At 52.8% G+C, this 12,657-nt stretch overlaps 1 protein-coding gene across 2 annotated transcripts in view; it reads right to left on the bottom strand.

Moving 5' to 3' along the window:
- NOL4L (nucleolar protein 4 like) overlaps window positions 1–12,657 on the bottom strand; it is a 57,568-nt gene that overhangs the window by 28,116 nt on the left and 16,795 nt on the right. For both annotated transcript variants that reach the window (XM_065691862.1, XM_065691863.1), the window contains exons 3-4: window positions 9,193–9,304; window positions 4,885–4,994 (exon numbers count right to left, since the gene is read on the bottom strand). In XM_065691862.1, the coding sequence (XP_065547934.1) occupies window positions 4,885–4,994; window positions 9,193–9,304 (222 nt within the window). The remainder of the gene's footprint in view (window positions 1–4,884; window positions 4,995–9,192; window positions 9,305–12,657) is intronic.

Here is a 12,657-nt window from a genome sequence, read left to right as displayed (position 1 = left end):
TCCCCTTCCCAAGTAGGAGGGTTCTTGGAAGAAATGATGAATTAAAGACAGATACTGTGGTTCCTGGCCCTGCTTGTTCAGCGCTCCCAGAAACAGGCTGAAGCAGCTCAGCTTTAGCAGGCTACCACAGCATAACATGCTCTGGGGGTAGATGTGTGTATTGGAGGGCAATTAGTCCTAATCACCACATATGGATCAGCCACATCACGGCTTTGCTGCTCACACGACCACCACAGCTCCACCAATAGCCAGAAAACTTCTCCAGGGCCTTGGTAACTGCACAGCATCACAGGGAAGTGAATGGATAGTGGGAAAGGCAACAGCTTCTCTCCATCAGTGCACAAAACGGACCTGACCAGTCACACACAGCAACTAAATACACCCGAGCAGCTCAGGAGGATGCACTTGCCTCACACCACTGGAGCTGGGCAATGCCACCTCCCTTCTCACAGAAAATAACAGGATTTTCCCCCGGAGTGCCAGGAGTCAGGGCCTTGCACCACATCTCATCCCAAGAGGAAAGCTCAGTGGCAGGATTCATCCCAGCTCACCCAAACCGGGGTCTCGAGGTGCTTGCTGGCATCGAACATGCCCAGAGCTCAGCCGTCCCACAGCTACACTGGGTTACACCACAGCGAGACCTACACAGCGGCAAATAGAAGCCCTCAGGGTTTCCCTCGGTGGGAACACCAGCGTTAATGCCACTCGCACCACTGGGTCGACCTTCGCTGAAAGCAAAGCATCCACACGCATTGAAGAACGGGGCATCACCTGCCCGCCCGCACCGCGTGAGCACGGCCGAGGAGGGAAGCTTTGCTGAGCCATCTCTGCCACCAGCGACGCCCGGCGCTGGCCCTGGCTCTGCCTGCCCCAGGTCTGTGCTCGGAGCCGGGTTTCAACGGCTCCTCCGGCCCCTCGTCCCCACTAGAGGGCTTTGCTGCTGCAGCTCCGCCAGCAGCCTCACGGCAGGGCTGCGATCCCCGTTTCAAAGCACCACGCTCGCGGTGCCCCCCTGGGTGCGTGGCCAAGCTTCCCTTTCCCCCCGTGTGTGAAGGTGCATTCAGGGAGCTTCCCCAGGGCTCCAGAATGTCCTAAAGAATAGCAGGAAACAAAGACCTGCCCAAGACAAGGAAAGGCCTCTTGAGTGAGAGTTCTCTTGTCAGGTTGATTAAGAGGTATTTATTTCTGGAGGTGCTTAACACCCTCTTTAATGGACTGGGAAGTATCTTATCATCCTCATGTGATGCAAATGCATCATCCCACTTCCTTCTAAATACTGACTGCGTGCTTCTGCCTTCGCTGCACCTCTATGAACACACAGAGACTTTCTTCAGGACCCCTTCACTCAGCACTCAACTAAACCCAGGTCCTAGATAGCACCCAGCAGCTTCCAGCTCTTCCAGGTTTGGTTCTGGTCTCCGGACTATGTGAAATGAGATGTCTGCCATTCTCGTTAGTGACCTTACAGACTGAAAACGCAATCCTTGTGTGCCCTTCTGCAGCCGCTCGCCCCACTCCCTGCTTCTGCTGTGGCCTTGGTGCCAGTTCTGCACCCTGGGATTAGCCTGGAGATGGATGTGAAACAGAAGGAAGCAAGAGAGCTGCTGGGAGAAGATGCACCTCAGCTGTCCTGGTAATGCCAGAGCCTTCTGAGACACTGGAGTGAGCAAGCACAGCAACAGGGCACCAGGGACAAAGGAGAATGGAGGGAGGAGGCCTTAACACTGCAAAGCGTGAGGCTCCATGAGCTCCCAAATCCTGCAGAGGAGGCTCAGTCCTCACCAGCACTGGACTCCTGGTGCATCCGAGGGATGTGAACCCCTGCGTGGCCCCTCTCGGGGCCATCCTGCTGTTGATGCTAAAACACTGCCTGAAATCATGTTCTGAGCAGCACTTCCCACACCGCGGGTTTACGGGTAAGTGCTGGATGGATGGAGGTGGGACGATGCAGGACCTGGCTCCGTCCTCTCAAACACTACTCGGAGGAGCAAAGCCATAGCAACCAGAAAACTGCCATTTCCCACCCACGAGCAGCTCCTGCCATCCCCTGGTTGTGTGACCTCCTGTCAGCAGGCTTTGAAGCAATCTTTGACAATGTTTCTGTATCATTTGAACCCGGTTTCTCACCCTGGCCTGTGGCTGCCAAGGCAGCAGCAGCATCTCAGAGCAGAGGGACAGCCTGGCCTTTCAGCACTGGGATTTGTTCTCGTACAATCCTCGTACCCCATCAGTGGAAATCCTGCCCAACAGCGTGGCATGAAAAAGAATTGCAAGGCTGAGTTTGAGGAAGACAGAAAAGATTGACTGGAAAATGACTGCGATAAACTCAAATAACCAATCACTTACAAATGCTAATATTTAGTGTTTGAGAATGAGGAGGAAGGATCATTACAGACAAATATCTTCTTTTCCATCCTTTCTTGCTAGATTGGGAAGGTTGGAAGTTCTGAGATGCTTCCATGCCTCAGAGGATACCCTGAAATGTGCCCGTTTCAGAGCTCTGTGGAAAGGGTCTGGGTCTGATTTTTCTCCCGCAGGTGAGAATTGGTGTCAAATGGGAGTGAAGGACAACTGACACCCCAGAGGCTCCTGCACATTGTCGTGAACCCAATTTAAGCAACATGGGTCACAGCTGGTTTCCATCATGCCAGAATAAATGTACCGCCTCCAAGAACTATATTGCAATATATTCTGCAAGAACTCTTCACTGTGGGAGCAGCCATGTAAAGAGCTCCTCTTCCAACTGCTTTTTGTCCCTGAGCAGAGATAAAATGCTTTCTCTAAGGTTCTTTTGCCTGTGCTTCCTTCTGGAGATGCTGCTGCCCTGGTACTAATGTGCTGAGCAGCACTAATATGTTGCAGTTACATGCACATGGCTTTTTCCCTGAATAATGAAGTTAAAAGGCCACTTTGGCATGAATTCATTCATTGTTACCCCTCCTGGTGCTGCCACACACAAAAACTTGCTTTTGGCAAAAGCCAAGTTGAGCACGGGCCTGTAGCTTGATTTGTTTCTATTACCACCACCAAAGGCTGGTGAGTGGAAGGCAGTTGAGGGGACATGGCAGCAAGGCTGAGTGGGAGGGCAACCAACAGCAGTTTGGAAGCATTGGTCTATGAGTGTGTATTTGGGTGGTGCAAACCTGAAGAGCTTCAAACTTCTCCTCCTGCATCCTCTCCAGCCTGTCGGTACCTGCTGGGCTGAGGGAAAGCTTTAATGCTTCAGAAGTGGGAGCAATAAGACCCATCTTTGGTTAGGCTGCTCTCAGGAACCAGTTTCAGGAACACACTGAGAAGCAAATTTTACTTCTTCCACATGGTTTTCCCTCTGCTGGTGCAGCCTGAAAAGCTGAGAAAGCTGCCCCACAGCACACCAGTGCGAGCGCAGGCAAGGAAACACTGCAGAGGCCGGCAGTACCATCAAGAGTTTGATTTATGAGCTAAACCAACCACTGCTGGTTGCCTCAGCTGGTCCCTTTTCTGTTCCCAAAGACAGATGCTTCTGTCCTGGTCTCGGCGAGCTCCAGGAGTATCTGTGTTAGCAGGATGCTCTATTTACCTACCCAGTGTCAAACTGCTGAACCAAAACTTGGGGTTAAGACTCAAAGCTCCAAATGACCAACCAAAGTTCTCCAAACCAGCATCCCCAAGCGGGCAGCTTCAAAACTCAGGGTGCAGCCTGCAGCCTCTCGGGGGGGTTATGGTGGAAGCAAGATCAAACTGCAAGGCCAGTTTTCTACCCCTGACCCTTTTCAGCCCAGCTCAGCCCCTGGAGCTGTCCATTGTTCTACCACCCAACCCGGCCCGAGCACAAACCCCAGCACGTCGCAGCCTTTCCCTTTCAAAAGCTGTAAGAGAACCTATTGCAAATGAAACCTTGAGCCCACCCAAGTGTCCAACATGAGCAAAGGAAAAAAGCTCCAAAACACACCAGTGCTGCCCGTCAGGTGCCATTCTGCCCTCCAGCAGGAAGGTTTCACTGTGGAAGCGATGGAGGAGCTCGATTCTGTCCAGCTCCTGCCACCAACCCACATCTGGCACGTTACACCGCGGCAGTGGATGCTTTAACCAACATCCTTTGAGGGTGCCTCTAGGTAAAAGTACCCATCGGGCACAGCCTTAGCATATTAATGTTAGCATAAAACATTAGTAATGTTTTCTACCGCTGCACAATACAAACTCTTTCACTTCTTGCAACTGGTAGTAATGTGTGAGATCAGGGTCAGGTTTCAGTGTGCAGGAACAAAACCCCAGCACTGGCTTCCAGTGCAGATTGTGGGGAGCAAGTAAAACAAACTTGTCTTTTTATAGCCTGTTTCCATGGTGCAAAGAGGTTCCCGTAGCTAATCCTGCAGCTGCACAACTGCAGAGCACTGCACAGCCTGGGTACAATCCTGTGGCAGTCTGCCCCATCCGTTCCCAGATCAAATCCAGTGGCTTAACACTGGCATCAAGCAACGGAGCCTTCTCCCACTCTGACACCAGACGGGGTGGCTGCGGTTGAACTTCCTCAAGCTGCTGATCCATTTGGGAGAGCACCGGAGCAGCCAAAGCAAAGTCTGGGTTTCAGACCCCAACTGCCCAAGCCCCCAGGCAATTCAGAGGAGGTAAAGAAACAGGTTCCTATTTGATGTATTTACTTTTAAGGCAATTTCTTAGAACTGTACATCTGAAGGACGAGCAGTAACTGCATCAACCCCTCTGCTCCTCTCACTGGCACAGTGAAGTGGTGCTGCTCTTTCTCAGAGGCACACCTGCCCTCCCCACCTCCACACACCAAAAGAGAGCCCCAGAGCATCCTCCAGACCCCAACATGCTGAGCACCAGTCACTCCCTCCACCCCCAGCACGGTGACACCCGCTCTGCCCCCGGAGCACAACTCACCTGCTCCTGGGAATTCATCACCCGCAGCTTCATTTGCTTCAGGTAAGTGGAGGTGAGGGGCATGTTGTAGTCAATGATCCCAGAAACCAAAGAGGAGGGTGGTTCACTCTCTGAAGAACAGAGGGAAAACTTTATTTAGCTACGGGGCTGTGGAAGCACAAACCTACGACGTGTTCATAACCATCAAACATACAGATTTAGAGCACTTAAAGTCCTTAGTGAGAGCGGGTGCCCGCTGAGCTGAGGTTCCTCTAAGAACACGACCCCACCAAGAACATAATCACAGGACAGATGTTGGTTTACAAGGAAAAGCTCAAAGCATCGCTGTCACCTGCGGAAGAGATGCACCTCATCCAGAACGTGCCATGCTCCCAGCCTGGGACGTAGCAGAGGAAGAAACCGATGCCTCAGAAGCCCTTCCAAGCAAACGGGACTGATGCAGAGGCTGATGAGCAGGAATAGATTTGCAGCTTGCTTTAGCATTGCGGAGTCTGGCCAATTTTGCTGGGATTCCCTCAGGTAGGTGTTAACATTAAGGCAACTTATTAAGTATCTCTACGTGGCGATGAAGATTATTTTTAACACCCTCATTAAAACACAAACTTCATTTTAAAGATCTTTAATTTAAATTGTTCCTGTTGATTCCTCTGGCTGCCTGCGATTGAGCTCCGGAGATCTCTCTGGATTCAGAGCGCTCCTGCAGCTCAGGCCCCACAACGCACTTCCTCCATGATATTCCCGAGCTCTCCAGGATTTGCCAGCTCTGCCATCAGCACTGTGGGACCCGAGCTCCCCCCAGGACACGAAGGCTGCTGGAGTTCTCTGTGCTAATGCTGAATTTACAGCCTCGTGCCACGGGGCTGCTCAAGAGGAACACCGGTTCCTGCAGGGATGGCTGCTGGCTAGAGGGGAGATTTCTTTGCCCTCAGTGCAGGTGGATGCAAGTGCAGGGAATTAATCCAGCCTTCCAGAACACTCCAAAGGGATGTGTGGTGTCCACGGCTGATGGAGAAGAAGGAATTCCAGGAGCTGAAGGTGAACCGGTGGCAGGAGGTTTCCATTGCTGCTCCTGACTCCCCTTGGCTGGCCTGTGTCTTTGGGGGTCACTGGTTTCAGAGGCACCTCTGACACAGCAGCCCCTTCACAGAATGTTTTACAGCACCTTTGGAAACCCAGCAACCCAAACACAATGGGGCTGCTCCTCAGAAATCCCGAATATCAAAAAGTCCCAGTGGAAGCAGACCTGAGGACACCTCACACCTCAGGAAATACCAGCTCTGTCGGGTCTGGTTGAGAAATGACCTGACCCAAAAACTCCCTGTAACTGACTCAAACATCACATTGGGTTTTGCAGCTCTTCTGTATCAAGACACTAACTGGGTTCATGGAAATGCTTTTTTCCCAGGTTCACCGGATTCACCCCTGGGCATCTGAAGCATTCCTGCCTGAGGATGCAGGGAAGGGCAGCCAGAGCTACTCAGGCTAAAGCTTTAGGAAGCTTGTAAGCTAACCGCACACCCCGCCCCCCCCTTCTCATGGCTCTGTCACTAGTTCCTGTCACACTTTGAACTACAGATTAACTAAGAGCATTTCTACATCTCTGTATTTACCCCAAATAACCCACTCTTCTACTGTGCCAGGGTGTCACTTTGTGATGGAAAGATGCTGAAGCCCCAGTGCAAGGGGGCCTTGTGGCTGCCTGGGCCTGCAGTGAAAGAGGAACAGCTTCCAGGAACAAAATCTGCCACCTCCCCAGGCTGGCTGGGGCCAAGATTTGAGTCTTTAGGAGTTTCGGAAAGCACTTGCCAAGAGCACCAATGACAAAGTTGCTCCTTCCTTGAAGCGGAGGTGTGGGTGAGGTGAGCCTTGCAGACCTCTCAGGATGATACGCCGCTCTCCTGCCATCCCCCATGTAAGAGTTCATCACTGCCGAAAGGAACGAGGCTCAGCAGAAGCAGCTCAGCATCCCCACAGGAGGAGGAAGAGTGAGGTAGATGAGTTTTGGTGCTTAGATTCTGCCTGAAACTGTCCTGATGTAAAGCTGGACTAATCCCATTAACAGCCTCAAATTTACTGTGAATTTGTGCAACTGCAACAGATCTGAGCTGAGCCCAAGAAACCAAAACCTTTATTCTTTATGAAACCGGAAAAGAAAGCGAACCTTTGCTTTAAAAGGCCTGGGGGACTCCCCTGGAACACTCCTCGTACCCCACATGTCATGAGAAAGGGCTCCTGGAATCCTTGAGCTCACTTTTCATGAAGCTATCTGGATCACATGCTGGACACACGGATGGAACAGGCAGGATGGTTTAAAGCAAAATGGGTTCAATCCTAATTCCACACTTGTATAACTCCACTGGAACTAGTCCTAATTTAGTAAGAGTGGAAAGAGATGCCAGTGGAGTCCAGTGATGTCCCAGGTTTCCCATGAGCAAGACAATTTGCTTTTATGAATGATGTGGGTACGGGGCAGGGTTTGATGTCAGATCTGTTTATTTCGGCAGTTTTGTGATCACAAATGAAACGCGTTGGGATTTGCTCAATGGACAAGAGAAGGAGGAAGAGATGGGAATGACTCAAAGTTTTTCATCTTGCTGAGTTAACCTTTGTGTGCCTGTGTGTGTGTGCAGGTGCTCCCACCCACGGAATTCTTCTATGACCCCACTGGTTTTTTAGGTGATTTGCTCCTGATTAATTCCTGACCCTGTATTAGAGAAAGCAGAGACTCTTCCCCAGTAAAAGTAACATTATCTAATCTGCTCTATGCATTTTCACAGGTACTTAGTCACTATTTAGGTACTATTCAGGGCAGAAAGGCACTTCTGTCCTGTTCCTGGTGGAGATCCTTTGTTTTCCTGTTTGATATATTTTTAAGGGAACAGCTAAGGGGGAAAGCTTTACTAAAATAACTTGGGAATCTGCTCAGAACAGACAGATCCCAGCCCTGATCGTGGTTTCCATGGCTGGAAGCACTCTGCAGAGACACCCAGCACCTGGTGCTCCCTGAGGTGCCTCCAAGTCGGGATGGTGCCATGTCCCTGGAACAGGGAGACATGAGGCTAGTGGGTGGGCAGGAGGGAGCCCCTGAAGGAACAATGACCCTTTTCATCAGCTGCCTCCTGGAAAGGGATCCCGAGCTCTGGGGCTGACAGCTTGGCTAGAGCCAGGCACTTGGTGAAGTGTCCTGGTTTGGCTGACCCAATAGGCGACATCCCTGCCTCATCCCACCGTCCGTCCAGGCCCTGAGCCGGCTGCTGCAGCCACAGCACTCGGAACGTCACTGTGATGGATGCGGCGCAATCAGTGTAAAGGTCACGTTTGCTCCCAGCGAGGCCAAAGGCCAAAACTTCTCCTGACCTAATCGGAAAGAGGGATCGGGCCCTTCGCCAGCAGGGTGGGAAGTGCTGCAGGAATGGAGCTTGGGCTAATAAGTGTCACACACCATGATTTGGGAGGGTTTCTAAAGCACAAGCGCAGAGCCTTTCCGTGCACGGCTCTGCAGAGCTGGCACATGTAATCCACTTAACCAGAACTCTGGGCAGCCCTTGCTCTGCGCCGAGCGCTGAACAGCTGGGAATTCGTATTTCAGATGGGAAATTTTCTATTGTTGGGCCCTTTGTTCTGCTCCTCTGCTTGGTGAGAGCTGCCAAGGGAGCCTGGTGGCCTCACCAGGGTAGAACCAGGCTCCCTGCAGCCTGCTCATGGGTTTTATAAAGAAGCAGTTTGGGGTGAAACTCCCTGGGGCAGTTTGCTGGTTTGTACTTGAGCATGAAAACAAGTTTGTAATCCAGCGAAAAATAGGCAAACATCAACTTTAACCGCTCCAGAGAAAACCTGGTCCCATCTCACCCACCATTTATATTATAGCTGCAGATTGGTTCCATTTACAAAAGCACCATAAGGAGCCAGCCACCGCAATGGCCACGCTAACTGCTGGGACACAAAGGCTTAATGCAACTTTGATTACACAAACGCTTTATCAAACACGGGATCATGATGTGCGTATCTATTAATTCTGTATCAGAAACCTCAGTTATTCAGATATATTCAGTCTCTTTGAGCAAAAAATTCATAGTTTAAAGGACAAATTTTAGGTCATGGTTTTGGTTGGTTTTTTTCTCCAGAAACCAGGTTTAAGCATTTCTCTCAGCTTGGCTACAAATATGCATGAAAAAATAACCCAGGTCCGGAAAACCATCACGTTAAGGAGTATCTCACGGATGGGGCAGTGTCCTGACAGCTCTCGGGCCTACTGCACTGGTACAAAATGCTGTGTCAGCTCTGCTGGCAGAATTCATTCGCCTTTACCTTTGGGCTCCAGGCCGTTGGAGTTGAAATGCATCCTCTTCTGGCACTCGGTGCAGCTCATCAGGAACCTGGTCACGGCTTCTCTCGGCAGGAACGCGTAGGTCTCCGCGATCTGGGAAGGCAACGGGACAGCTCTGCGAGGGAGAACTGTGCCTGGCAGAGGGCACCAGTGACCACGGGCTCCTCCCGCCCCGCCTGCTCAGCCTAGCCCAAGGGCATCCACAACCCACAGCAAGCCGGGAGCCCGGAATCCCTCCCTCCAGAGCAGCTGCTGATGGAGGAACATTTTGGGAAGTACTCAGTGTATCAAAGAGGTGCTGACACACAAACAAACAGACCTTTGGACTCCCAGCACGGGAAACCCTCCCAGAAACTCCTTCCATTCCCCCTCAGAGCCTGTGAGGAGCAAAGCCTCAAACGTGTGAGAATCAGCTGAGAAAGGGAGGGCTGAGCTCTGTTTGCATTGTTAATTGCATCACACCAGTAACCTGAAGAATCCATTAATCTTCAGTGAGGGCAGGTCACTTTTTCCCACAATGACAATCAATTACTGGTAATACTTTGCACTTGTGTGACATAGTTTATCCAGGGAATTGACAACATTTTTGCAAACAGCACTGTTAAGTCTCCTGAACCTTCCTGGGATATTGGTATTTTACAGATGAGGAAAAGCTAAGGATAAATATTTAAAACTTGGATGCTTGAAGTTAAACACTAGCTCCAGACCTTAGCACCCACAGAAGGTACCTGGCTATCCCAGAGTCCTCCTGCTCCAGTTAATCCCTGCCAGCAGCAATTCTGCAGCACTTCTAAAGACCAAGACCAGGTTACTTGGAGCAGGAATGAGGCAGTTTCAACATGGGTTTCTGTAAGGCCATAAGACACCATCAAACCGTGGAGCCTGACCTCCTGTGCAGCGGGAGCTGGGGAACTTCACCCAGGTTGTGCAGCCTGTGGTTTGCCTAAAACATCTTCCAGGAAGACATCTGGTCTTAATTGGAGGCATTAAGAGGTGCAGAGCCCACCTCTTACTTCGGGCTGGTTCCTCCGGTTAATCACCCATCCTGTTTGGTCTAAGTGACTTGTCCCAGCACGGCGGTTCCCCAGGCAGGGGCCGCGACCCCAGCAGGGGTCACAGCCCTTACAAGTGGGGTCATAGAGCAGACAGAAATTCAATTGTTCGTGCCGCTCCTCGGGGCTGGAGCACGGCAGAAGCGGGGCTCGGGACGGGAAGCGCGGCTGCAACCAGACACCTCGCTGGTGACAGGGCCAGGAGGGCAGCCCGGGCCGGCCCGACCCCTCCCCGGGCCGTGGGCTCCGTCCTCCCGCCCGCCTTTGTTAACAGCGACCGAAAATACCCAAATTCCACGAATTTTTCTGCCCCACAGGAAAGGGCGATGCTTGGGGCTTGGGATAAACCCATGCTCCTGAAGGAGCGCGGAGGGTTTGCTCGGTGATGGGCAAAGGCGCCCCGCCGCTGCGGTGGGAGGAGAGACATCCATCTCCACTGAGCGGCAGCAGAGCCCGAGCTTTCACACGCCTGCTCATGCCAGATGGGCGGAAAGTTCAGGCAGGGACCTTGTCCCAGCCGCTCAAATGGAGGATGCAGTGCCTGGTCCTCATGGGATTCTCCTCCTATTTAGCCACAGCCCCGCCGAGCTCTGCTGTGACCCAGCGGATGCCCAGCTCAGCCTTTGCCTCTGTGCCGTATTTATCAGCGCACAAGCACGAGGGACTCTCACAGAAACACTGAAATTAAGGGCCTGAAAATCACTGGTGGCAATTGGGGTATTGTGGCACAGGCAGGGTCCTGTCCCTCGGTGCTGCCCGCGGGGCTGAGCCCAGTTTCCGCCTCCTTTGCTCCAGCAAGCCCATAGTCTCTGCTGCAAATGTTCAGCTAATTTTAGCGATCCAGTTGTTATTTCTCAGCTGATTTGATGCTCTGCAGAGCAGACAGCTCCCTTGATGAGTTATCTCCCATCCAAACTCCCTTTCTGATTGCCTCCCTCCGGAGGTCACGGACAAGGGCAAACTCTCCAGTGCCTCTAATCAGAACCGCTGGGGAAGAGGAGAGGGAGGGAAGCGCTGGGGACCCGGCAGCCTCCCGAGCTGACCGCCAGCAGCAGCCCTTTGTGCAGCGAGCGGCGGCGCGGGGCGTGCTCTGCAGCGTTCACCTTCCAGCCCCGGCTGCAAAGGCGCTTCCAGGGAGACGGGGCATGAGCGGGGCCAGCAGCGCAGGCAGCAGCGTCCTGCCAGGTCAGGAGGGGATACACGCTGCTAATGTGATGATCTCAGCTCAAGAGGGAGACGGGAGGGGTGGAGCGTGAAGCTCCCTGGCTGCTGCGAGCAGGCCTGGGAAAACAGACGGATCCAGCCTGCTCCCCCGGGGCTGTGCAGGGCACAGATTAGTCCTCCAGAGACCTGAATTGGAGGAATTAGGGGAGGCTCGGCGTGGTCTGCTGGGGAAACGAGCGGAAAGGCTTTGAACTGTGGTCACGCTGATGGGACTGCATCTTCTCACAATATAAAGGGGTCACTTGCCCCTGGCCAGGGGGTGGTCAGCGTGTGCCCCAGCCCTGCTTTGCTGCAGGGACAGGGGTTGGGATGCGAGGCACAAGCGATGCCTTGAGCTCTGGGTTCAGAATGTGGCTCCCCGGGGGCTCCCAACACCCATGGGGGGCTGCAGGGCACTGTGCTGCTCCTCCAGCACTGCCAGCACCAACAGCAGTGGATGGATCGTGGATGGACACAGGCAGGACAGGCTCCACCCCTGAGCCAGCTCCAGTAGCACACCAAGCCCTGCATAATCTCCAGCATCATCACAGGGAGCAGGGCAGCCCGCAAAGACCTCTCCAGGATGATGTATACACCAGAGACACGAGCTGCCAGCCAGCCACTTCTGTCTCTAAGCGACCTGGTCCTTAGGGCTGTAGGATGCAAGGGAATAGCTCGGGTTTGGACAGTAAATTCAGCTCTTCATGTAAAAGGAGAGCCCAAAGGTTTGCATGGAAGGGCTGTGCAGAGTCAGGAGAAACAGCAAGCTCCCTGGAGAAGCACACTTCAAGCTAAATTATTCCTGACCTAACTAGAGAGGTTTCAGGATGGATAGAGCTGGCTCTCAGCATCCGTGGAGCACCTGATGAGACTGAGCTCCGTGCCTGCCTCCATTTTGTAACGGAGGAAACCCAGGGCGGGCTGGCAAGAGCATCCACCGGCTGGGGGAGAGGGGCGGGCTCCAGCCGGCCCCAGCCCCCCTTGCTGCCTGCTCCTGCCCTTTTCTGCCTGCTCCTGCCCTTCAAGGCCCACGCAACACATCTCCCTCTGGCCAAGGGAGACAGGGAGGCAGATGGCACAGAGCAGAGCATGCAGGGGACTGGGCAAACATCCCCTCGCCCATCAGTGATACCAAACGTTTCTCTTTCTTTCCCTCAGACACATACAGTTGTCTTTGTACAATTCACTTGG

The sequence above is a fragment of the Lathamus discolor genome, chromosome 11, assembly GCF_037157495.1.
Source record: "Lathamus discolor isolate bLatDis1 chromosome 11, bLatDis1.hap1, whole genome shotgun sequence".
Lineage (NCBI taxonomy): Eukaryota > Metazoa > Chordata > Aves > Psittaciformes > Psittacidae > Lathamus > Lathamus discolor.
This window is presented reverse-complemented; position numbering and strand designations above follow the sequence as displayed.